A 27,917-nucleotide genomic window follows, 5' to 3' on the forward strand; every position below is an offset into this window, starting at 1 on the left:
CCAACCCGGGCTGGTTTCGAACTAATTGTTGGGGTTCAGCCTGCGTGTGAACCTGAACCTGATTCTCTGATTGCTGAACGTGAACCTGATTCTCTGATTGTATTTCTTGATGTATTTTTCCCTGATGATAATGAAAATGTTGATTCCGAGGTCAGTGGCTTGGAAAGTGAAACTACACATTCTGATGAGAATGTTGCAGAGCCAAGTGGTAATAGCTCTCCAGAGGAGTTAGCACCTGGGTTCCTTAATGAGGATAGAAAAAGACAAGATTTGGAAAAACAGGAGTGAATCGCAGAGTCTGCGAAGGTCAAGCAGATTAAGGGAAAAGGAAACACAGGCTTCAAAGCCTGGAGGCGTGTCACGAAACAATTTCTTCAGTTTTAAGTGCCTCTCGCCGGGTTGTCTCGTTAGATCAGGCATCGTTTAGACTGAGGCATTACCTTGGCAGATTTCCCGTTTCCCGTGGCCTACATCCCAAGAGGTTTCTAGTGCTCCAAGTACGGTTAGTGGATTGCTAACAGGTTCCAGGTTTTTACAGTGTTGCTTTTGGATATTGATGTAGTTCATGGATCTTCTTGACTGCTGAATTTTACTGTGGCTTTTTGACTTTGCATTTTCTTCTATTTTGTAACCATTTTTCATCAATAAAAAGGGATTGTTGTTCCCACAGTCAAGTGTGGTGGATTGTTATCTTATGGTCTCGTTTCCTGATCTGGGTTGCAACACTCATGACCTTTTGGTCAGAGTGATCTTAATGCAGCTGACACTCAGCCAGCTGCGCCACAATCCCGGTGCAATAAAGGAAGACACAACCAAAGTGCTCCCAACAGACGAACAGTGATAAGCCTGTCCCAGTGGCAACAGACTGGTACAACTAGGCTCTAAAAGGAGCCCCCCTCTCCCTCCTGACAGGTCAAAGTTAGGCCCCTTGATTGATGAATGTAAGCTGCATGCTTGCTCTTTAGAAAGACACAGAGACATGCCTTTCGCATGTTGGAAGGTAGAACTTGATATTCTTATGATGCTAAGATGACGCAGTGAATGATGTCAATGTATGTAGAAGCATGTTCTTTGTTTGCCTGCATTTGAAGGCTATAAAAGCCACAGTCAACGCCTATATCATTGCTCTGGCTTGCTTTTGGACGCAGATCCACACCAGAGCCCCAGCTGGAAATAAAATCCGTTCTTTTGAGACCTCTGGACCTCTCCTTGTCTCTTTTCCTGAAACCTTCTCCCTGCCATTTCATTATCAGCACCAGGTGGTCATGACTCAAGAGATCAATGTGGAAAGGAGGCCTACCTAATCATCCTGTGCATTGAATTCAGGCCTCTTCTGGAGTCCTTCTTCCTCCTTCAAGGGCACATGGAGTCAAGCACAAGAGGTCCTCAGCTTGGAACTCACTCCATGGAAGTTGGGAGGAAGTGTTTCAGGAAGGCCCTACTTGTAAACAAACTTTCTGGCCTCTTTAAAGACGGAACCTTGCATCTTTGCCAGCTAAGCTCCAAATTCTTTTGCAGCCACACACAACACTTCACCTACTGCTTGCTGTAAGCTTGGCCACGGTAGTCCATGCTCTGGTTACATCCCGTATAGATTACTGCAACGCGTTCTACGTGGGGTTGCCTTTGAAGACGGCCCGGAAGCTCCAGATGGTCCAACGTGCAGCAGCCAGGTTGCTAACAGGAGCGGCGCTCAGGGAGCATACAACTCTGCTGAACCAGCTCCACTGGCTGCCAGTTTGCTACCGGGCTCCATTTAAAGTGCTGGCTTTAGCCTATAAAGCCCTAAACGGTTCCGGTCTAGCTTATCTATCCGAACGCACCTCTTCCTACCAACCCTCCAGGAATTTGAGATCGTCTGGGGAGGCCCTGCTCTTGATACCGCCTGCTTCGCAAGCATGTCTGGCGGGGACAAGAGACAGGGCCTTCTCTGTGGTGGCCCCTCGGCTGTGGAACTCCCTACCTAGGGACATTAGATCAGCTCCCTCCCTCCCGACCTTTCGGAAAAGAGTAAAAACTTGGCTCTTCGAGCAAGCATTTGGAACCTCCGAATAAATAGACAAACTTGAATTGCAAAATGACCCAGGAACGGCCCAAGACGATGGAACGGATAAGTACGTGAATGAGAGGATATCATTTTTAGCTTTAAATATTGTTATTATGCACTGTCTTATGTCTTGACTCCAGTCACTGCCAGGCCATCAAATGTTAATCAAGGCAGTCAGTTGAAACATTCACAGCTAGCCCCAGCAGACAAGAGTCCTTTGTCCCACCCTGGCCATTCCACAGATATATAAACCCATTTTTCCTAATTCCAACAGACCTCACTACCTCTGAGGATGCTTGCCATAGATGCAGGCGAAACGTCAGGAGAAAAATTGCCTCCAGAACATGGCCATATAGCCCGGAAAAACCTACAACAACCCAGTGATCCCGGCCATGAAAGCCTTCGACAATACATTGAACACTTCAAATCTTCCAAACCTCACAACTTATAGAATCCTAGAGTTGAAAGGAGCCTCTAAAGGCCATCCAGCTCAACCCCCTTCTGCAGTAAAGGAAGACACAACCAAAGTCCTCCCAATAGATGAACAGTGAAAAGCCTCCAGAGAAGGAGACTCCACCAGACTCCCAGCTGCAACATCGTCTACCATCAAACAACTCTTACTCTCGGGAGATTCTTCCTGTGGAATTTCCTCCGGGAGTTTGGATCCGTTGCTCCATCATGTCCTAGTCTCGGTCTTGACACTAGTCTCCTAGGGACGCAGCCTAGAACCGCATTGGCCTATTTAGCTTGACTCATGCTGAGTGTCCGCTCTCCTAAGACTCCCAGATTCCTTTTACACAGAACTGTTCTCAAGCCAGAAAAAAACACAAACAATCAGGGTCTTGGTTTTTTGTGGTTTTAATTGCAAAATGTACAAAGAGCATTAAATCAACCAAAGTCTTGTATCCAAAGGTTTTCTCTCCATTGGGCTCAAAGGTGCGCGCAAAGGAATTTATCCCGGGAGGCCGTCAAAGCGCAAGGACAGCAGGACCAATGCAATATTCCTGCTTCTTGGCAGGGGGTTGGACTGGATGGCCCATGAGGTCTCTTCCAACTCTTTGATTCTATGATTCTATGATTCTATGATCTATGCCTGTCACTTTTCGCATGATGTTGTGTCTGTCCCATTGCTGCTTCAAAGGATATAAGAATGGAAATGGGGAAATCAAGGGCTGGCAGAGGAGAGGCAAAGCGAAGAATGAGTGTGCAATGGTGCAATAGCATACACGTGGGATAATAATTGTTTGCAAACTTGTACGTTGTTGGTGTTTTCTCATTTGCTTCAAGAGAGATAAAAGATAAAACAGAAACAAGAAGACTGAAAGAGAAGCAAAGCAAAGAATGAGAGTGCAATAGTGAAATTGCACACCCATGAGATAATGATTGTCTTCAAATTGGTAAGTCATTGGTCTGTTCCCATTTGCTTCAGGGAAGATAGGATGCGAAATAAGAAAATAGAGGATAAAGTGAGAACCATGCAAAGCCAAGCTCTGGTGTTAAATAGCACAATTGCACAATAGCAGGATAGCAAAGTGATAAGTTTTTTTATATGTTCCCGTTTACTTCAGGGAAGATAAAACAGAAAAACAAAGAACCAGGTGAGAATAATGCAAAGCAAAGATGAGTGTGTAATAGCATAATCGTGCAACAGGGTGCGGTAGTGAACTGATAAGTTATTGACATGTTCCCATTTGCTTCAGGGAATATAAAACAGAAAAACGTAGGCTCAGGAGAAGAGGGTGCAAAGCAAAGAATGAGTGTGAAATAGCACAATTGTGAAACAGGGTGCAATAATGAACTGGTAAGTTATTGATATGTTCCTATTTTTCTTTGAGGGAGATAAAACCGGAAAATAGAGGACCAGGAGAGGAGAGTGCAAAGCAAAGAATGAGTGTGCAATAGCACAATTGTGAAACAGAGTGCAATAGTGAACTGGTAAGTTATTGATATGTTCCTATTTTTCTTCAAGGGAGATAAAACAGAAAAAGAGGGCCAAGAGAGGAGGGTGCAACGCAAAACATGAGTGTGAAATAGCACAATTGTGTAACAGGGTGTGATAGTGAACTGGTAAATTATTGATATTTTTTTCGGGGGAGATAAAACAGAAAAATAGAGGACCAGGAGAGGAGGGTGAAATGCAGAGAATGACCGTGAAATAGCACAATGTGCAACAGGGTGCAATAGTGAACTGGTAAGTTATTGATATGTTCCCATTTTTCTTTGAGGGAGATAAAACAGAAAAATAGAGAACCAGGAGAGGAGGGTGCAACGCAAAGAATGAGTGTACAATAGCACAATTGTGAAACAGGGTGAAATAGTGAACTGGTAAGTTATTGATATGTTCCTATTTTACTTTGAGGAAGATAAAACAGAAAAATGGAGGACCAGGAGAGGAGGGTGCAATGCAAAGAATGAGTGTGCAATAGCACAAATGCACACAGGAGGGAATAGCGATTGCTTTCAAACCAGTAAGTAGTTACAATATTCCAGTGTGTAGGCCAGGAGGAGTCACTTAGTGGCAGGGACACTTAGGGAGAAATAGGGATGCCATGTGGAGAGGGGAAATCAAGGACTTCTCCAACCTTGCAACAGTTGGACCCATTTTCTAACCATCGTGCGATAATGTCCAAAGTTTCCCGGGAGACATAGCATTAAAGAAAGGGAGCCATACTTAAGAGCGGCACATTGCAAGCCAGCCCTAACTACGACTGTCCTGGTTCTAGATGAACTTACGGCTTGAAATGCCACCCACAATCTCCCGGGGGTTTTTCGCGCATTTCCCCAAAGACATCTAAAAGCCGTTCTTCCCCATTTAGGAAATCCTATTGCGCACAGCGTGGGCAAATAGCATGTACAGCATGTGCAAATAGAATGTGCAAATATCACAAAGAGAGTGGGAAGCGCCTGTCATGTGAAGGGTGTCTTGTCCTCCAAGTCAAGGGCTCCGAGTCCAGATCTTGGGAGAAAGCAGTTAGTTGTATCGCAATTGCGGGTTTCGCTCTGCCCGGGTCCGCCTTGGCGTCTCCGCATTTCCTTCTCCTTGGAAGCCCACCCCACACAGAGACGCTTCCCTATGTATCTCCCACCATCCCCAACCGGGTCCGCTCCTAGACGCTGTTGCGCCGGCTGCTGCTGTTGATCATGGAGACGATGTGGTCCAGGTCCAAGCTCTTCATCATCACCTCCATGAATTCCTCGTCTTTCCGGGCACCTTCCACAAACTCATCCAGCGAGAGTTCACCTGAAGGAAGAGAGGAGAGAAGAGCATTGAGCGAAAGGGAAGAGGATCCATCTTTTGAGAGCGAGAAGGAAAGGCGCCTGTCCTTTTGCACATCAGAGAGCATAGGAAGGAGGACCCTTTAAAACTGCTTTTCTCAACCTGGGGGTCAGGACCCCCTGGGGGGGTCGCAAGGGGGTGTCAGAAGGGTCGCCAAAGACCACCAGAAAACACAGTGTTTTGTGCTGTTCATGGGGGTTCTGTGTGAGAAGTTTGAACCAATTCTATCATTGGTGGGGTTCAGAATGCTCTTTGATTTAGGTGAACTATACATCCCAGCAACTATGTATAAATATGTGAGAGGAAGCCACAGGGAGGAGGAGGGAGCAAGCTTGTTTTCTGCTTCCTTGGAGACTAGGACGCAATGGAACAATGGCTTCAAACTACAAGAGAGGAGATTCCATCTGAACATGAGGAAGAACTTCCTGACTGTGAGAGCCGTTCAGCAGTGGAACTCTCTGCCCTGGAGTGTGGTGGAGGCTCCTTCTTTGGAAGCTTTTAAGCAGAGGCTGGATGGCCATCTGTCAAGGGTGATTTGAATGCAATATTCCTGCTTCTTGGCAGAATGGGGTTGGACTGGATGGCCCAGGAGGTCTCTTCCAACTCTTTGATTCTATGATTCTATGATTCTATGAACTACAACTCCCAAATGTCAAGGTCTATTTTTCCCAAACTCCACCATTCTTCATATTTGGGCACATTGAATATTTGTGCCAAGTTTGGTCCAGATCCATCATTGTTTGAGTCCACAGTGCTCTCTGGATATAGGTGAACTACAACTCCAAAACTCAAGGCCAATGCCCACCAAACCCTTTGAATATTTTTAGTTGGTCATGGGAGATCTGTGGGTCAAGTTTGGTTCAATTCCATTGCTGGTGTGGGAAAAGAATGCTCTGTGATTTGAGGTGAACTATAAATCCCAGAAACTATAACTCCCAAATGTCAAGGTCTATTTTGCCCAAACTCCACCAGTGTTCATATTTGGGCATATTTAGTATTTCTGACAAGTTTGCTCCAGATCCATCATTGTTTGAGTCCACAGTGCTCTCTGGATGTAGGTGAACTACAACTCCAAAACTCAACGTCAATGCCCAGCCAACCCTTCCAGTATTTTCGGTTGGTCATGAGAGGTCTGTGGGCCAAGTTTGGTTCAATTCCATCATTGGTGGAAGAAAGAATGAGCTTTGATTTTAGGTGAACTACAAATCCCAGCAATTACAAATCCCCGTGCAACCCCACCAAATTTGGGCATATTGGGATTTGTGCCAATTTTGGTCAGGTGAATGAAAATCCATCCTGCATATCAGATATTTACATGATGATTCAGAACAGTAGCAAAATTACAGTTGTGAAGTAGCAACACAAATAATGTTATGGTTGTGGGTCAACACAACATGAGGAAGTGGATTAAGGGGTCGCAGCATTAGGAAGGTGGAGAAACACTGCCTTAAAAGTCCTGGGACTCTTGCAGAACAACGATTCCATTGCATCCTATGGAGACCTGAGATTCTGCAGTTTAGAGAGCAAGCATGCCACCCCAATGTATGAAAGCATGTTTTAAATAGAGCTGAAAAATGGGAAGACAAAGGATTAATAGAGACTTCTCCCTGACACTTTTGGGTCCAAACCAACAGTGGTATCGACATCAACTGGAACCAGCTTTTCAGAGACTGGGAGTCACATTTGGAAGCTTTTGGGGCCCCTTTGGGGGCGGAAACGGCATTTTTGGAGCACGACCAGAAGGGATTTATGGATTTAAAATATTGGCCATCTATTGGGAAGGTTTTAATTGTGTCTTCCTGTCTGGCAGAATGGAGTTGGACTGGATGGCCCCTGAGGTCATTTGAGCTCTAATATTATATTTTATATTATTATTATTATTATTATTATTATTATTATTATTATTATTTATACCGAGACTGGATGGCCATCTGACAGGAGGGCTTTGATTGTGTCTTTATGGCAGAATGGGGTTGGACTGGATGGCCCTTGGATTAATTTCAGCTCGAAGACTATATTATTATTATTATTATTATTACTACTACTACTGCTGCTGCTGCTGCAATTGCTATTACTATTGTTATTAAGCCAAGACTCGATGGCCATCTGACAGGAGGGCTTTAATTGTGTCTTCCTGTCTGGCGGAATGGAGTTGGACTGGATGGCCCCTGAGGTTATTTGAGCTTTAATATTATTATTATTATTATTATTATTATTATTATTATTATTATTACCGAGACTGGATGGCCATCTGACAGGAGGGCTTTGATTGTGTCTTTATGGCAGAATGGGGTTGGACTGGATGGCCCTTGGATTAATTTCAGCTCGAAGACTATATTATTATTATTACTCTTATTACTACTACTACTACTATTGCTATTATTATTATTATTATTAAGTCGAGACTGGATGGCCATCTGCTGGGAGGGCTTTAATTGTGTCTTCCTGCCTGGAAGAAGGGGGTTGGACTGGATGGCCCCTGAGGCCATTCCAGCTCTAATATTATATCATCATAGAACCATAGAATCCAAGAGTTGGAAGAGACCTCCTGGGCCATCATCCAGTCCAACCCCATTCTGCCAAGAAGCAGGAATATTGCATTCAAATCACCCTTGACAGATGGCCATCCAGCCTCTGCTTAAAAGCTTCCAAAGAAGGAGCCTCCACCACACTCCGGGGCAGAGAGTTCCACTGCTGAATGGCTCTCACAGTCAGGAAGTTCTTCCTCATGTTCATCATCATCATCATCATCATCAAGCCAAGACTGGATGGCCATCTGACAGGAGGGCTTTGATTGTGTCTTCCTGCCTGGCAGAATGGAGTTGGACTGGATGACCCCTGAGGTCATTCCAGTTCTAAGATTATATTATTCTATTATTATTATTATTATTATTATTAAATAATAATAATAATAATAATAATAATAATAATAATAATAACTGGGATCCTACGAGTTTATGCACAGCAAAAATGGTTCCTTCCAAACCGGTTCCAAACCGACCTAAGTGGTCAGTGTAGATCAGCTGTTGTCTTCCTTCAATGACCTTGGAGCCGGACAGGGTGGGAAGCAATGGATGCCCACCACCCAAAGAGCACAACACAAGGTGTGTAGGTGTGAGTATCTTGCGCAAGGGGCCTCACCGTCTCCGTTGACATCGATCCGGTCGAAGACACGGTTGGTGAACTCCTCGGCGCTGGTCTCGTGGTTGCAGCCATTGATGGCACGGATGGCCTGCAAAAGACAATTATTCATCCGGATTAATCATCACCCAACTTTCCTAGAAGGAACCAAAACAGATCGCAGGCCAACAGAAACTCCATCGTGCACAACAATTGCAAAAGCCAGCAAATAGATTGAGCAATTTAGTCCATTTTAAACAACAAGGGAAACGAACGGCATTTTCTGCAAACACTGACTTTTGACCTTTTTGATGACCGAGGTCTCTTTCTGGGAAGCTACGGAGCAAAACCAAAAAGCTTGTGGTGCAGACTCAGCGTTTACTTTTGCAAAACAACACTTAAGCTGGAGGGCAAATTTGCAAGGATTCGTTTTCCTCCGCAGAAGAAAGGCAAGGTCCAGAGCTTCCAATCTAGAATCTCGGGTGCATCTAGATTGCGGAATTAATGCAGTTTGTGTTGCAACCCAGAGCAGGAAACTGGACCCTCAGACAACAATCCACCACACTTCACTTCAGGAAAAACAATCCTTTTTATTGATGAAAGATGAATACAAAATAGAGGAAATATGCAAAAATATGTAAAAAGCCACAGTAAAAATCAGCAACAAGAAATGTCCATAAACAAGATCATAAAACCCGCAGCAAAACTGCTGAATCCTGGAACCTGTTAGCAATCCACTAACCGTACTTGGAAGAACTAGAAAACCTCCGAGGAACAAGGCCACGTGAATCAGGAGACCTGCAAAAGCTTGCACGTGAATCTGGAACAATGCCTGGTCTGAACTGGCATTCAGGCCAAGCATATTTAAGGGAGAGAAATCTATTACGAGACACGCCTGAGGTTTTTGTTTGCATTTCTCTCAATCTAGCTGACCTACGTAAACTTTGAGCTTCTCCCCGGCTCTGCCAAATCTGCCCCCGCCTATCCTCATTAGGCAGACCAGGTGTCAGATTCTCTGGAGAACTAAGACTGGGAGGAAAAGGGAGTGAAACATCTCCGCTCGGCTTGGAATGCATGTTCTCATGACTTTCACTTTCCAAGGCTGTGGGATTTTCACTACTCAAACCATCATCATCTATGTTGGCCTCAGAATTCACATTGACATCTACATTGGCATCAGGAAATACAATCAGAGAATCAGGTTCAGGTTCACACCCAGGCTGAACCCCAACAGTTTGACACCACTTTAACTGCCCTGGCTCCATGAGTTGTGGTTTTGCAAAGGCATTTTAGCCTACTTTGCCAAAGAGCTCCGAACTACATATCCCGGAGTCCATAGCATTGAACGGTGGCAGTTGAAGTGGTGTCAAACTGCAATCAACGTACAACGTAGATGCACCTGGAGTTAAGATATATAAATAATGTTGCTCAGCCTGTGATTGTGTTCCAGAATCAGGGTGCTTTGCATGTGGGGAGTGATGTCGATGAGTTTCAAGATGAGTTTCAAGACGGCAATGGTTTGGTCAGTGATCTTGATGCAGAGAATGACCAGGAGATCCCTGTGCAAAGTGTAGTTTCCCATGAGAATGTCCCTGAGGGGCGTGGAATGATGGTGTGCTCTCTGAATTGTTATCAGAGAGTTCCCATGTTAGGGAACATGAAAACAGTTTGGCACCTGGCCCAGCTGCAGAAATTAATGAGCAAACAAATAATAATATTATTGATTTTATTTACAGTTTTTATATTCCGCCCTTCTTCTCACCCCGCAGGGGACTTAGGGCGGATTACAGTGTACACATATATGGCAAACATTCAATGCCAATTTTTGACATACAAACATATACAGACATAGACAGAGGCTATTGAACTTTTTCTGGCTGCCAGGGAAGCTGTCGCTTTCACTGTCCATCTGTGACGCTGATTAAGCACTTCTGCATTCCCCGCATGCTTCCCCGCTGGAATGCTTTGCTGGAGTCTTCTTTATGGCCTCATAAATCAGTTAATTTCGCCTCCCCACACTTTAAGGTGGTACCTTGTTTTCCTACTTGACAGATGCAACTGTCTTTTGGGTTCAAAGGTCGACAACAGGCTACACACAATTGGTTGGAAACCCACGCCAACCCGGGCTGACTTCGAACTCATGACCTTTTGGTCAGAGTGATCTTAATGCAGCTGACACTCAGTCAGCTGCGCCACAATCCCGGTGCCATTAAGCAAATAGATAGACGTGAGGAGATTAGTCAAAACAGGAGAGCCGAACAGTGGCTTCGGCATTCTGCCAGGCTCCAAGAGAAAAAGATAAGAAATTCTCAATTAAAACGAAACCAATTTCTGAATGCTAGAGACTTAGCTTGAAGTCCTTTGGCCACATCATGAGGAGACAGCCAAGCCTAGAGAAGACAATGATGCTGGGGAAAGTGGAAGGCAAAAGGAAGAGGGGGCGACCAAGGGCAAGATGGATGGATGGCATCCTTGAAGTGACTGGACTGACCTTGAAGGAGCTGGGGGTGGTGACGGCCGACAGGGAGCTCTGGCGTGGGCTGGTCCATGAGGTCACGAAGAGTCGGAGACGACTGAACGAATGAACAACAAAAGACTTAGCTGACGAGGAGATAAAAGTCCCAAGTACAGGATGTGTAGTCAGATGAAGCATCGTTTGGAATCAAGTCAAGATCTCGTTCTTGCTCATGGAAGTTTCGTTTGGGAAATTCATATTTTAAGTGCCTTGTTTCATGGTTTTGATTCTTGGATTTTATGTTCTATATTCATGCCTTGGGTTCATGTTTCCTGATTCCTTGCATTTTATTTGGGAAATTTTGCCTTTGTTTTTATGCACTTCGCTGGACTATTACCCTGGACTACTTTGTTCCTGCTTATCTTCCTACCTAATTTGATTTACCTATTTATTTACAGTGTTTTTTTAACTTATTGCTTTTTAATCATCTTCAATAAAAGGATTGTTTTCCATCCAATGGTGTGGTCTTTAAAGTCAGAGGGCTTTTCCTGTCCTGGTGTGCAACGAATAAATACAAACACAAAGCTTGGAAGAATATTGCAATATTTGGGCCTCGGCCTGCCCGGTCCTTGGCTGTGTCTAGACACTGTTTGGATCCATCAGGTGATTCTTTTAATTCAGTTAAGCGGCTTTGCGCATTTAAGGGACGGGAAAGCAGGACAAGACTAATAAATCTAATCTAATGTAATCTGATCTAATCTATTAGGCCGGGTGCAATTCCACCAAGATTAAATGAACGGACACAAATGAGAGATAGGCGTCTTCATAGTCACCTTTCAAGGGCACTTTGGAGTTGGACTAGATGACGTTCGGGGCCCTTTCCAACCCAATGCAAAATCAAGCATTTGATTTAGATACGTGCATTCAGTGTTTTGAAAGTGAGCAGAATGGGAAAGTTACATCAGTGCAAAAGCAATATAAAGTTACTGGGCACTATCCATTGGAAAGGGTCCTCAGAGGTTATCTAACCTGACCATGCAAAAAGCCTTGCACTCGCGTCTTGTGCAACCGCCACATCCCTTGGAAGGATTTGACCCTGGGATAAATAGGCCTTCAGTTCACCGTAAGTCAGAAAACAACTCGAAGGTGCCCACCCAGCTACAACTGTTCTGGAACAGGTGTACCAGGAGCTCCAATTTTATTTGCTTTGAATTAAATGTTGGTTTGCAATCCCAGGCTTGGGATTTTGCAGCAGGGTGGCTTCCTGTTATAGTTTGCAATCATAGGGCAAGCTACCTGTCTATTATAGTTAGAATCCCTGGTCCCGCCCCTCTCTGTTTTTTGGAGGGAAGAGGCCATTTTTCAGTTAGTCTCAAAAAGGAAGTCTATGCAGAGGATGTATACAGACGTCCTCCTGTGCAAAGGCTTAGTCCCTTAAGACTTTCCGGGGGAGAACAGTCTTGAGAGCCTCTGAAGATTCCCAAAGGTTCCGGGGAAACAGCCTTACAGCCCTGAGGAATTCCGGAGGGAATCACAGCTCTAACCATCAAAGCAGCTAAGTGATTACAAGCCTTTTGATAGGTTCGCTCGGCATTGAGATGTAGTTCAGCCCGGTAGTGAATCCACATCAATAAGGTTTAGGTTCACAGCAGCCTGGGAGTAGCTAGAAAAGGGAATTTTCCTTTAAACAAGGTTTTTGAAGATAGTGCCTGTTCCCTGTGAACAAGATTGCAAGAGCCAAGAGATTGTTAAGAAAGTTTTACAATTCCTGTTTGTTCATCAAACAGGAATGTGTCCAGAGGAGGGCGACTAAAATGATCAAGGGTCTGGAGAACAAGCCCTATGAGGAGCGGCTTAGGGAACTGGGCATGTTTAGCCTGAAGAAGAGACGGCTGAGAGGAGATATGATAGCCATGTATAAATATGTGAGAGGAAGCCACAGGGAGGAGGAGGGAGCAAGCTTGTTTTCTGCTTCCTTGGAGACGCATTGGAACAATGACGCATTGGAACAATGGCTTCAGAGAGGAGATTCCATCTGAACATTAGGAAGAACTTCCTGACTGTGAGAGCCGTTCAGCAGTGGAACTCTCTGCCCCGGAGTGTAGTGGAGGCTCCTTCTTTGGAAGCTTTTAAGCAGAGGCTGGATGGCCATTTGTCAGGGGTGATTTGAATGCAATATTCCTGCTTCTTGGCAGAATGGGGTTGGACTGGATGGCCCAGGAGGTCTCTTCCAACTCTTTGATTCTATGATTCTATGATTCTATGATTCTATCAATAAAAGACTGTTATATTTAAGCTCAAGCCTCAAAAAGACTGTTTAATAAGGGAAATTTCTCTAAAGGCTTCTTTTCGGGCCCCCTGGCTTCCCGCTGGATCCAAGCCATACATCCTCTCTTAAAGGCACTTCATTTCAGGTCCAGTGGCGACAGAACAACAACCAAAGCATCAATGTAATTAATGTTAATTAGTCGCTATCCTCGGTTATGGTACACGGTGCCTCGCACTCGCTTCTTGCGCAACCGCCACATCCCTTGGAATTGCCGGCCTTATGCAATCTGTTGCAAAGTGCACCCGCTTACGTAACGCTGCTTGTTACACCAGCCAAAACGTTGCCAACCATTTTCATGTCATGACATAGCCTGAATCTACAGGCACGGAACGACTTGAACAATGCAAATGGATAAGGAGTTGAACTGGAAGACACTGATTTTTATAGTTTTAATGGTGTTTATATGGATTTTATGATGTGACTCAATTGTTTTTAACTGCTATGTGGATGTATGTTGTGGTGTCTAATTGTTGCCAGTCTGAACGCTGCCTTGAGTCGCCTTTGGGCTGAAAAGGGCAGAATAAAAGTGACGATAATAATAATAATAATAATCTCCTTTATCCAAAATGCTTGGAACCAGAAGCATTTTGGAATATTTGCACATGCATATGCATGCAACGGGACCCAATTCTCAATACGATAGTCATTCATGTTTCATATACACCTTATACACAAAGCATGAAGGACACCTTTACATACCATATCTTACACGCTTTTGTGCATGAAGGAACACTGCACCCTATAACATAATACACACACACACACAATTCATATATATATATATATATATATATACACACACACACACACACATGTAATCAGGTACGTAACCCACAAATACATGTACATATACATGTAATCAGATACGTAACCCACAAATAGCATTATGCATTATATATATATATATATATATATATATATATATATACACATACATATACATATACATACATGTAATCAGGTACGTAACCCACAAATAGCATTATGCATTATATATATATATATATATATATATATAATATGCATAATGCTATATATCCCCACAATTCATACACACACACAGTGTGTATGTGTGTCCAGCACAACTCTATAACATAATCCTAAAAATATGTGTTTGTGTGTACATATATACATACATATACTATGTGTGTGTGTGTGTTTGTATGTGTGTGTGTATATATGTGCGTGTATATATGTGTGTGTGTGTATTATGTTATAGAGTGGTGCTGGAGGACCTTCACACCTGCATATATACATATATACATATACATGTATGCAGATATATATATATATATATATATATATATATATATATGAATTGTGTGTGTGTGTGTGTATTATGTTATAGAGTGGTGCTGGAGGACCTACACATGTGTATATATACATATTTACATTTACATGTATGCAGATATATGAATTGTGTATGTGTGTATATGTGTGTGTGTGTGTGTGTGTAAGCATACTATAGAATAGAGTAGTGCTGGAGAACTTAGAAAATGACTACAGAGGACATATTTGTGGATACCGGTCCTGCAGATACAGGGATCGTATTGCATTTTGCCAGTTCCTTTGCTTATTGGTTACTATAGAAGAGTAATAACTATATATGAACACTATAACACAATGGAGCATAAGCAAACAACAACAACAACAACACCAACAGTAGAAAACAAAAGGATGCAGAAGGATCCAGGAGCCATTGACGTTCCAAGCTAATGTACTTCCCCAGGTCCCTATAATATTATAGGACTTCGGGATTTGTAGTTTGGTTGGGGAACTACAGTGGATATGACCAAGGGCTCAATGCAATTCTTAGGAACCCCTGAACTGCAAATCCCAGAATTTCCTGGCACTTCTTTCCAAATTATCCCATTGTGAAGAAACCTCGTTTCCTGCTTCTCCGGAGGATGGAACCCAAGCCAATGGATTCAAGTGGCAAGAAAGGAGTTATATATCTGAATATATATATATATATCCAGAACATCTTCCCAATGATAAAAGATACCCAAGGAAGGTTTCATTAGAAGTTTTCTAGCATGTGTGAGATAGTGATTGGGATAGGGATTTCCCTTGCATTGGTTGGGGTGTTTGGTCTAGATGACCTTTGGGGTCCCCTTCCAGTTCAATGATTTCTACAACCAAGAAGTGCAAGTTGACTCAGATCATGGGCATTTATTTGAGGGACAAGGTCCAACAGAAAGGGTAAGATATTAACAGGCAGAAGATGGGGAAAGCAAGCCAGGAATAGCTCTTTGCAAGGCGTTTTGTTTCTATTTGTTGAAATGCCTCCTCTGCTGAAGCAATGGAGGGAAACAAAGGCTTTCGTTGGTATAAAACCAAATAGGAACCGGCTCTGGAAGGGACTGGTAAATGATATTATCAACAAGGACTGTGGGAAGACACAATCAAAGCCCTCCTTGTTGTTGAGCAATTTAAAAGGGCTGTGGATAGTGAGATCCAAGCCATTGTGGGTTTAGTCTGGTGAGAAAAAGAAGCCAGTATTCCAGAATAAATCTCACCAAGTAGAAGAGAAATCTACCGAGATGTTTATTTCATTCCGGCTGGAAATGATGACGATTGCAGTAGCCTGCCAACAAATTGACATAACCCTATGGGCACAGATACAAAATATATAGCCTTCAGATTCAGATTCATGCCCACCCCACCTTGAGCTGGCTTTGTTATGATTTATTGTCGAAGGCTTTCATGGCCAGAATCACTCAGTTCTTGTGGGTTTTTTCGGGCTATAGGGCCATGTTCTAGAGGCATTTCTCCTGACGTTTCGCCTGCATCTATGGCAAGCATCCTCAGAGGTGAGATGCTTGCCATAGATGCAGGCGAAACGTCAGGAGAAATGCCTCTAGAACATGGCCATATAGCCCGAAAAAACCCACAAGAACTGAGTGATTCTGGCCATGAAAGCCTTCGACAATACTTTGTTATGATTGCCTATGACATCAACAAGCCAGGAGGAGACCCAATGAGGGTTCTGGCCCTGCTTTTGGCCACCCAGCTAATGATATGGAAAGGAGGCGGGCAACAGAGAAACAATCAAGAAATGTCTAGTTGACTGGATTAAGAATGGCCAGTTTTTGCCAAATGGCTGGGCGATAGCTTTAGGCTCTCAAGCCTGGCCAAGGTTATTATTTGATTCCTTGAATTAATATTCTTATCTAGCCCCGAGAGGCCAGGTCCTTTGTCACACTATCCTGTGATATGGAGTTCATTGATGATGTCTGGTGTAAAAGGTTTAGCCCTGAAATGGTTCAATACGTTCCTCCGGGACTGGAGACAGAGGGTGGAGTGATGAGGCCAAAGCTCTGAGAGCTTCTGCCTTTATGTGGAGTTCACCAGGGTGCCATCCTCTCGCCCCTGTTATTTCACATCTACGTCGGGCCACTTGCTGGACTGGTGTGGAGCTTTGGCCTAGAGTGCTACCAGTATGCAGATGATACCCAACTACTCTTGCGTCTCGAACTTGGGACAACCACCACGATTCCTGAGAACTTTAGGCTGTGTTTGGATGCCGTGATGAGTTGGCTGCGAGCGAGCAGACTCGAAGTGAATCCTGCAAAAACTGAGATCCTCTGGCCCGGCCAGCTGCCAGAATTAATCCCGTCTCTGCCTGATTTCGATGGGGAAGCTCTGGTTCCGCCTGCCACTGTTCAAAGCCTTAAAGGGGTTGTGTTGGACTCACCGCTGACGACGGAGGCCCAGATCACGGCCATAAGGAAGCAGGCCTTTTCTCATCTTGGCCAGGCAAGGAAATTGGCATCCTACCTTTCGGTAGAAGCATTGGCAACAGTAATCCACACCACAGTCACCACGAGGTTGGACTATTGCAACGCCTTCTATGCCGGCTTTCCGAAGTCAACGACCCAGAAGATTCGGATGCAGCAGCCAGGCTGCTAGCGGGAACATCTATAAGATCCCATATCACACCAATTCTGCAACAACTGCATTGGCTACCAAGAGAGCATCGGATCTCTTACAAGATACTGATCCTGACATTGAGAGCTCAAAATGGCCAAGGACCTTGATATCTTAGGGACCGCCTCATTCCTTTTCCCCATCAGTGGTTACCTCGATCCACCCAGGAAAATCTCCTATACATCCCGGGCCCTAGGGAGCTACCAAGCATCGTAGAGCTTTTTCGACCGATGCTCCAATTCTGTGGAACTCATTGCCTCCATACGTTAGAGCAATGTGGGAGTTGCGACCTTTTGTAAAGGCACTCAAGACTTCGCTGTTTAGTTGTGCATTTAAGTAAAGTGATCAGATCTAATTTACCAAATAGTCACTGTTGTATGTTTTTATGTTGATAGTTTTTATATTGTGTAAATGCTATTTTAAATTGTAAGTCGCTCGGAGCACCTTGGTGGAGAGCGGCTAATTAAGAAATAAAGTGAAGTGAAGTGAAGTGAAGTAGATGCTAGTTTCGGGAGATCAGGATGTGGCCCAGCAGGAAGGCGGATGACAAATCCCAGGTCCCTCGCAGATGTAGCGATGCCCTTTGTGTTGGGTGATCCAAAGTGTCCATAGACCCCATCATTCTGGATGGCCTGGCTATTACCCTCTGAGGTCCGGTCAGACAGAGCCATTTACTTATTGTCCATGCAAATAGGCTTGGTGAAATCCTTTGTTAGGGGATTATTGACTCGAAGAATTTGGAAACGCCAAGAGCCATGAGTTGCTGGTTCATGAAAAGGTTGTTTTCCTTCGTATTTTCTTATATAGACATACATACATGCATACATGGAATGAGGAATGGGGCAAGGGAGCATACACAGAGTTCATAGGAAAAGGGGGAATCATGCAGGGTCTAAGGGGAAGTCACATCAGCACCCCCCCCCCAAGTTTCATAAAAACAGGAGGGAATTATGGGATCAATTCAGCCTGGTGTCCTTGGCAAAACTATGAATTCCTTGATTTTGAGCTATATTTTACAGAGCCCTGGAAGGGGGGGCGGTCACCTCCGATCACATATTGTTGCATCTGTAAACAAATGGCTGATCAAACTTTGCAAAACTTTGCAGAATTTGATCAATGAACTCGTCTCCTTAGAAATAAAACAATGCAATGTTTTCGAATTAATTGGAAGGTACCTCAAGGGTCTGGAGAACAAGCCCTATGAGGAGCGGCTTAAGGAGCTGGGCATGTTTAGCCTGAAGAAGAGAAGGATGAGATGAGATATGAGAGCCATGTATAAATATGTGAGAGGAAGCCACAGGGAGGAGGGAGCAGATCAGGGGTCTGGAGAACAAGCCCTATGAGGAGCGGCTTAAGGAGCTGGGCATGTTTAGCCTGAAGAAGAGAAGGCTGAGAGGAGATATGATAGCCATGTATAAATATGTGAGAGGAAGCCACGGGGAGGAGGGAGCAGATCAGGGGTCTGGAGAACAAGCCCTATGAGGAGCGGCTTAAGGAGCTGGGCATGTTTAGCCTAAGGAAGAGAAGGCTGAGAGGAGATATGAGAGCCATGTATAAATATGTGAGAGGAAGCCACGGGGAGGAGGAGGGAGCAAGATTGTGTTCTGCTTCCCTGGAGACTAGGACGCAATGGAACAATGGCTTCAAACTACAAGAGAGGAGATTCCACCTGAACATGAGGAAGAACTTCCTGACTGTGAGAGCCGTTCAGCAGTGGAACTCTCTGCCCCGGAGTGTGGTGGTGGAGGCTCCTTCTTTGGAAGCTTTTAAATGGGCTGGATGGCCATCTGTCAGGGGTGATTTGAATGCAATATTCCTGCTTCTTGGCAGAATGGGGTTGGACTGGATGACCCATGAGGTCTCTTCCAACTCTTTGATTCTAGGATTCTAGGATTCTATGATTCAAGAGATCATCCAGACCAAGCCCATTCTATCACGCGGGAAGACACACTCAATGCCCTCAAACTCTGCTCCAAAGCCTCTCAGACAGTCTATATTCCAAAGTTTGGAAGGGGAAACCAAAGGTCATCTGGTCCAACCCCATTTAGATCCTCAAAGCACCCTCCTCACCTGGATGATGTTGAGGAGCTCACTGCGGTCGATGCACCCGTTGCCGTCCACGTCGTAGAGCTTGAAGTACCACCGCAGCTTCTGCTCCATCTTGCCCTTCAGGATCAGGCTGAGGGCCGCCACGTACTCCATGAAGTCGATGTAGCCGTCCTGCGGAGTTAAAGGGGAGGAAACGTGGTGCATCAGTGATGGGAGATGCAGTCCAGCCACACCTGGGCTGCATCTCCATCCTTGCAAATCTCTATCCTTTTCTCCCTGCAGATTTGAAGGAGAAATACATCTTTTGCAGATAAAACCAAATGAGGAGGGAGAGCAAAGCCTCCAGAGGAAAGGATCAGGATCCAAAAGGACCTCAACAGATTAGAGAGTTGAAACAGATTAGAGAGGCCAAAACTATTTCATCATTGCTGGGGTTCAGAATATTCTTTGATTGTTGGTGAACTATAAATCCCAGCAACTACCACTCCCAAATGTCGAGGTCTATTTTCTCCAAACTTCACCAGTGTTTACATTTGGGTATAGTGAGTATCCATGCCAAGTTTGGTCCAGATCCATCATTGTTTGAGTCCACAGTGCTCTCTGGATGTAAGTGAACTACAATTCCCAAACTCAAGGTCAATGCCCACCAAAGCCTTCCAGTATTTTACATTGGTCATGGGAGTTCTGTGTGCCAAGTTTGTTTCAATTTCATTGTTGATGAATGCTCTTTGATTGTAGGTGAACTATAAATCCCAGCAACTACAACTCCCAAACGTCAAGGTCTGTTTTCTCCAAACTTCACCAGTGTTTACATTTGGGCATAGTGAGTATCCATGCCAAGTTTGGTCCAGATCCATCATTGTTTGACTCCACAGTAGTCTCTGGATGTAGGTGAACTACAACTCCAAAACTCAAGGTCAATGCCCACCAAACCCTTCTAGTGTTTTCTGTTGATCATGGGAGTTCTGTGTGCCAAGTTTGTTTCCATTTCATTGTTGGTGAATGCTCTTTGATTGTAGGTGAACTATAAATCCCAGCAACTACAACTCCCAAATGTCAAGGTCTATTTTCCCCAAACTCCACCAGTGTTCACATTGGGGCATATTGAGTATTCGTGCCAAGTTTGGTCCAGACCCATCATTGTTTGAGTCCACAATGCTCTTTGGATGTAGGTGAACTACAACTCCAAAACTCAAGGTCAATGCCCACCAAGCCCTTCCAGTATTTTCTGTTGGTCATGGGAGTTCTGTGTACCAAGTTTGTTTCAATTTCATTGTTGGTGAATGCTCTTTGATTGTAGGTGAACTATAAATCCCAGCAACTACAACTCCCAAATGTCAAGGTCTGTTTTCCCCAAACTCCACCAGTGTTCACATGCTCTCTGGATATAGGTGAACTACAACTCCAAAACGCAAGGTCAATGCCCACCAAGCTCTTCCAGTATTTTCTCTTGGTCAAGGGAGTTCTGTATGCCAAGTTTGGTCCAATTCAGTCGTTGGTGGAGTTCAGAATGCTCTTTGATTGTAGGTGAACTATAAATCCCAACAACCACAACTCCAATATTTTTTTTGTCATGTCAGGAGCGACTTGAGAAACTGCAAGTCGCTTCTGGTGTGAGAGAATTGGCCGTCTGCAAGGACGTTGCCCAGGGGACGCCCGAATGATTTGATGTTTTTATCATCCTTGTGGGAGGCTTCTCTCATGTCCCTGCATGAGGAGCTGGAGCTGACAGAGGGAGCTCATCCACCTCTCCCCGGATTTGAACCTGCGACCTGCCGGCACAGGGGTTTAACCCACTGCGCCACCGGAGGCTCAACTCCCAATAGAGTTGGAAGGGACCCCCAAAGGCCATCCAGTCCATCCCATTTCTGTCAGGCAGGAAAAGCACAATCAAAGCCTCCCCAACAGATGGCCATCCAGCCTCTGCATTAAAACTCACAGGGAAGGAAAAGGCTCCATTTAATTCCCATCGAGGTAAAGTCTGTCGCCAAGCAGCTCTTACCCAAGCCATGCCTAAGTGTTAATCTTCCTCCCAGGCATACACCTGGTTTGGAGCAGGTGGCATCACAGGTAAGGAGGAGCTACCTTTGCGTGCCAAAGCGCTGGCCGTTTAAGGGCTTTGCTGGCCAATGGCACGCACAGAGGCAACAGGTGCTTCTTCAGACTGGATTTTCGGCAGGTGGGACTGCTGAGTCACACAGGTGATCCATGCCCAGGGGGCATCTACACCTTGGAATTAATGCAGTTCAGCCCCACTTGAACATCCGTGGCTCAATGCTATGGGGTCCTGGGTTCGAACCCTCACTCATCCACGGAAACACACCTTATGGCCTTTGGGAATAGAATAATTCAGTCAGAAAAATCACCAGAATCAAGAGAGGAAGCAATGAACACCACCCAGGGACAGGAAGTCTCCAGACAGCAAACAATCAAGGGCTAGTGAACGCCACCCAGGCTAAGGAGGTCTCCAAGGAATAAACAATTCAAAGTGAACAAAGGCCAGGCTGGGTTGCTGTGAGTTTTTTGGACAGTATGGCCAATGTGTTCCAGCAGCATCCTCTCCTGACATTTCACCTGTATCTATGGCAAGCATCCTCAGAGGTCTGTTCACGGAGAGGCAAGTGGAGTGTATACATAATGTCCAGGGTGGGAAAAAGAACCCTTGTCTGTTTGAAGAAAGTGCCAATGTTGCAATTAGCAAGCTTGATTTGCACTGAGTAGCCTTGCAGCTTCAAAGTCAATTAGTGAGGGTATCTGCATAGAGGTAGCCTGGCTGTTGTTGCCTGGAGGCACCCTCTTCTTGGGTGGTGTTCACTGGCACTTGATTATACACTGTGGAATAATGTATAGGGCGGGAGAAAGAACCCTTGTCTGTCTGAGGCAAGTGCAAATGTTGCAATTGACCAACTTGAATAGCATTGAGTAGCCCTGAAGCTACAAAGTCAATGAGTGAGGGTGACTGCATAGAGGTAGCATGGTTGTTGTGGAGGCATCCTTTGGTTGAGAGGTGTTAACTGGCCCTTGGTTATTTCCTGCCTGGAGTTCCCCTGTTTCTGAGTGGTGTTCTTTATTTACTGTCTTGACTCAAATAAACTATGAAAAGGGGGAATTTCTGTGCAGAACACGTGCTCCAGTTTGCAACATACAAAACTGTCTGAGCTCTGCGAGTGCAGCTTTTTTTCTGAATGAAGCAGAGTGTGTTTGAGGGGTGGGACATCCGTAGGTGTTCGTTTATAAAGCCATTGTCCTCCCAACCCTGTTATATGCCTGTGAAACGTGGACTGTCTACATACGTCAACATTGAGACTGAAATGCAACACCACCTGAGCTCTGCAAGTGCAGCTTTTTTTCTGAATGAAGCAGAGAGTGTTTGAGGGCTGGGACATCCGTAGGTGTTTGTTCATAAAGCCATTCCCCTCCCAACCCTGCTATACGCCTGCGAAATGTGGACTGTCTACAGACGTCAACATTGAGACTGAAGTGCAACACCACCTGAGCTCTGCGAGTGCAGCTTTTTTCTGAATGAAGCAGAGAGTGTTTGAGGGCTGGGATATCCGTAGGTGTTTGTTTATAAAGCCATTGTCCTCCCAACCCTGTTATATGCCTGCGAAACGTGGACTGTCTACAGACGTCAACATTGAGACTGAAATGCAACACTACCTGAGCTCTGCGAGTGCAGCTTTTTTTCTGAATGAAGCAGAGAGTGTTTGAGGACCGGGACATCCGTAGGGAGACCAAGGGGCTTGTTCATAAAGCTATTGTCCTCCCAACCCTGCTATACGCCTGCGAAACGTGGACTGTCTACAGATGTCAACATTGAGACTGAAATGCAACACTATCTGAGCTCTGCGAGTGCAGCTTTTTTTCTGAATGAAGCAGAGAGTGTTTGAGGACCGGGACATCCATAGGGAGACCAAGGGGCTTGTTCATAAAGCTATTGTCCTCCCAACCCTGCTATACGCCTGTGAAACGTGGACTGTCTATAGACATCAGATGCAACTCCTGGAACAATTCCATCAGTATTGCCTCCAAAAAATCCTGCAAATCTCTTGGGAAGACAAGCTGACAAGTGTTGTCATGCTGGAAGAAGCAAAGACCACCAGCACTGAAGCGATGCTCCTCCGCCACCAACTCCGCTGGACTGGCCACGTTGTCCAGATGCCCGACCACCGTCTCCCAAATCAGTTACTCCCAAATCAAGAAGGGAAAAGGGAATGTTGGTGGGCAGGAAAAGAGATTGAAAGATGGGGTCGAAACTCTGGCATAGACACTTAGAACTGGGAAGCCCTGGCCCTTGAGCACTCCAGCTGGAAGTCAGCTGTGACCAGCAGTGCTGTAGAATTTGAAGAGGGCGAAAGAGAGAAATATCCCAAGAGGAAGGCGTATCAAACCAACCCCGACCAGGACTGCCTTCCACCTGGAAACCGATGCCCTCACTGTGGGAGAACATGCAGGTCAAGAATAGGGCTCCACAGTCACCTAGGGATCCACCGCCAGGAGACCGATCTTGAAAGACTTATGGTTAATAGAGTTGCACACGTTGAGCCTGGAGAAGAGCAGAAGACTCAGAAAAGATGTGATATCACTAATATTCCAATATTTGAAGGGGCTGCTATTGACATTATTGGCTTGGGTATTGGTTTGGGTATTGAATCCCTTCGTGACCATGGAAATCCATAGGGGAGACTTTGGGTGAGTCGCTGTGAGTGTTGGTGAGTTGCTGTGGCCCTGTTCCAGCAGCATTCTCTCTTGACGTTTTGCCCACATCTATAGCCAAGATTGATTAAGATCAATAATAATAAATAATCAGGCACATCAAATCACCTCTCAAAGAAAGATTCCCCCAGGCACTTCCAAGCCATTAAATGCTAATCAAGGTGGTCAGTTGAAACATTCACACCTAGCTCCAGTGGACAAGAGTCCTTTGTCCCACCCTGGTCTTTCCACAGATATATAAACCCATTTTCCTACTTCCAACAGACCTCACAACCTCTGAGGATGCTTGCCATAGATGCAGGCGAAACGTCAGGAGAAAATGCCTCTAGAACATGGTCATATAGCCTGGAAAACCTACAACAACCCATTGATTAAGATTGTTTGGAGAGGCAATAACTGTGGATTCCTATTTGGCTGAGAGTTGGACTAGAGGCTCCTTAGGCTCCCTTTCAACACAATGTAGTTCTATTTAAGGTGCCATCAAAAGCTCCCATCGATGGTCCTCCAAAGCTAGATGGTCGCCTCTAATACAGTTGTTTGTAAGTTGGATGTTTGTAGCTCCAACTGTGAGAAGGGGGAATAAAACATCCCAACCAGATGAAGTCAACCATTCTTGTGTTGCATGAGAGGTGTGCGGATGCACATTGTCATGAAGGAGACAGACTCCCGCCATCAGTAGCCCACAACGTTTGTTTTGGATGGCTCTGCAAAGTTTCTTCCTGGTCTCACAATATATTCCATACCCATTTTGTCACATGCTGTCTTGACCTTACATTCTCTCCATAAACTGAAAAGATTTTTCAATTAATTGCAGCGGTGTTCATGCCCTTAGCATTTAGGTAGCGTATTGTAGCTCGAAATGCCCTTAGCATTTAGGTAGCGCATTACAGCGCAAAGAACTTCACAATTGGAGAGTTGGTGAGCTACTGACGACTGGCACTGCTCATTCGCTTCTTACTGGCTTCCCGCTACACAGTAGTGATACCAACTTCCCCCAAGAAAATTCCATGCGAAAGCTATGTGCCTTGTAACCTTACTATCCAGATATCCCTCATACAGTGTGAATTTCGCATTTGACTCTCCTTTCCGCAGCTGATTGAATGGGTCTGCAGGCAGTCCCCAAGTTACAAACAAGAGAAGTTCTGTAGGTTTGTTCTTAAGTTGAATTTGTATGTAAGATGGAACAGGGACATTTTTAAAGTCATAAATATATATACACATACACACACTTCATACACACACACACACACACACACACACACATATATATATATATATATATATACACACACACTAGCCGTCCCACACAGAACCCCCATGACCACCAAAGTGGACCACAGCAAGGTGTGGAAGGGGACAGCTAGGGTGGTTGACTTCATTTGGTTGGGATGTTTTAAGCCACCCCTCTCACAGTCGGAGCTACAAACATCCAAGTTAGAGGCGACCATCTAGCTTTGGAGGACCATCAATGGGAGCTTTTGATGGCACCTTAACTAGAACTGCATTGTGTTGAAAGGGAGCTCAAGGAGCTCAAGTCTGGCCCAATTCTATCAGTGGTGGGGTTCAGAGTGCTCTTTGATTGTAGGTGAACTATAAATCCCAGCAGCTACAACTCCCAAATGTCAAGATTCTAGTTTCCCCAAATTCCACCAATGTTCACATTTGGGCATCTTGAGTATTCCTACCACTGATAGAACATTGAGAAAACCAAGGTGCTTTTCCAGCAGGCACCAGCCATCCCCTCCCCAATGCCAGAGATACAGCTTAATGGTGTAACATTAGAAAATGATGACCATTTCCGCTCCCTTGGCAGCCACCTCTCCACCAAAGTCAACATCGACACCGAAATACAACACCGCCTGAGCTCTGCAAGCGCAGCATTTTTCCGAATGAAGCAGAGAGTGTTTGAGGACCGGGACATCCATACGGAGACCAAGGCGCTTGTTTAAAAAGCTATTGTCCTCCCAACCCTGCTTTATGCCTGTGAGACGTGGACTGTCTACAGACGTCACATGCAACTCCTGGAAAGATTCCATCAGCGCTGCCTCTGGAAAATCCTGCAAATATCTTGGGAAGACAAGTCGACAAACGTCAGCGTGATGGAAGAAGCAAAGACCACCAGCACTGAAGCTATGCTCCTCCGCCACCAACTCCGCTGGACCAGCCATGTTGTCCGGATGCCTGACCACCGTCTCCCAAAGCAGCTGCTCTACTCCGAACTCAAGAACGGAAAACGGAATGTTGGAGGGCAAGAAAAGAGATTGAAAGATGGGCTCAAAGCCAACCTTAAAAACTCTGGCATAGACACTGAGAACTGGGAAGCCCTCGCTCTTGACCGCTCCAGCTGGAGGTCAGCTGTGACCAGCAGTGCTGCAGAATTTGAGGAGGCACGAGTGGAGGGTGAAAAAGAGAAACGTGCCAAGAGGAAGGCGCGTCAAGCCAACCCCGGCCGAGACCGCCTTCCACCTGGAAACCAATGCCCTCACTGCGGGAGAACATGCAGGTCAAGAATAGGGCTCCACAGCCACATACGGACCCACAAGAATGTTGGAAGACACTCCTCCTCGGAAAGCGAGGGATCGCCTAAGTAAAGTAAGTAAGAATGCAATATTCCTGCTTCTTGGCAGAATGGGGTTGGACTGGATGGCCCACCAGGTCTCTTCCAACTCTAGGATTCTATGATTCTATGTTCTGCAGAAGCTAGATGATCACAGAATCATAGAATTGGAAGAGAACTGGTGGACAGTCCAGTCCAATCCTTGGCCAAGAAGCAGGAAAATTGCATTCAGAGCACTCTCACGTACTCCCTTCCAATGCAATAGTTCTATTGAAGGTACCACCCAGTTGGTGTCCAGATCTGCCCTCACTTTTGGAACCAACCATTGAACCTTTGAGGACTGAACTGGTTTCGCTGGAGGAGCCTTATTATCTGCTTACCTTGTTCATGTCGAAGGTGTGGAACATCTGCTCAATGTACTTGTTGGCTTCAGGGTCCAGACCTCGGAGCCCGAAGAAGTGCTTGAACTCGTGTTCGGTCAGCTGCCCGGAGGGGCATTCGGACATGAACTTCTTGTACCAGTGGTGGATCTCCAAGGTCTGCAGGTCGTCCAAGGTGCTGTTTTCGTTCCCCATGTCCCCGGGTGCGAGGGAGCTCTGCCTTCCGTACCAGCTCCTGCCTGGACTGGTCCTCCGCTGCCTTCTTCCACTGGGTCCCAGCCTGTGGAGCTGGAGGCGGGCGGCTTCCTTGAGCCAATTACAATCCCCTTAATCTGGCCTGAGACCCATTGAGCGGCCTGAGCGGCTTCAACGATATAAAGAGGGAATGGAAAGCAGGAGGGAGGCTAATCCCAGGAGAGCAGCCCTGTTATTTTGGGGAGCAAAACACCACAAAGGGTGAGCGGGTTAAGCGCCGATTGGCACCAAAAGCCGACCTCGGAGGGCTCCAGACATTGTTTTCCTCCGCATGCGATGGCTATTTCCGTCCAGGGCTTGCGTGGCAGGCAGAGCTGGGGCCATTCTCTGGACTGAACTGTTACATCACCCAGAAATGACCGCGCTTAAGGCTCTCTGAAAGCAACGGAGGAGAAAGAGGGAGGAAGCCTGTCCCCAATGACTCACCATGACCTCTTGGGGATATTTTGAGACCACCCGCTGACCATTCTATGCCTTGATTCCATGTCAATGTTTACATGTCACGTTATAATTTGTATAGTTTTTGAGAGGAAAGCATGATGAGGATAACAGCAACAATGACAATAATAAGAAGTCATAAGAAGCCTTTTGGAGAGATTGTCCACATTCTGTAGAGAGCAAAAGCAGCATATCAGTACTTACTTACTTACTTACTTACTTACTTAGGCAATACCTCACTGTCCGAGTAAGATTGTCCTCCAAGGGGTTGTTGTAGGTTTTTTGTCCAACTTGTCGAAGGCTTTCATGGCCAGAATCACTGGGTTGTTGTACGTTTTTTTGGGCTATATGGCCATGGTCTAGA

The 27,917-nt window shown here is 45.4% G+C and overlaps 1 protein-coding gene across 1 annotated transcript; it reads right to left on the reverse strand.

The window, feature by feature from the left end:
* Positions 1-2,889: 2,889 nt before the first annotated feature.
* LOC132775610 (guanylyl cyclase-activating protein 1-like) lies at positions 2,890-27,446 on the reverse strand. Its single transcript, XM_067469401.1, has 4 exons — positions 26,861-27,446; positions 19,229-19,378; positions 8,466-8,556; positions 2,890-5,288 (listed from the first exon to the last, which is right to left on the reverse strand). The coding sequence occupies exons 1-4, from the start codon at positions 27,053-27,055 to the stop codon at positions 5,155-5,157; spliced, it is 570 nt and encodes a 189-aa protein (XP_067325502.1). The 5' UTR covers positions 27,056-27,446; the 3' UTR covers positions 2,890-5,154.
* Between the last annotated feature and the right edge of the window lie 471 nt (positions 27,447-27,917).

The sequence above is a fragment of the Anolis sagrei genome, chromosome 5 (genome assembly GCF_037176765.1).
Source record: "Anolis sagrei isolate rAnoSag1 chromosome 5, rAnoSag1.mat, whole genome shotgun sequence".
Taxonomy (NCBI): domain Eukaryota; kingdom Metazoa; phylum Chordata; class Lepidosauria; order Squamata; family Dactyloidae; genus Anolis; species Anolis sagrei.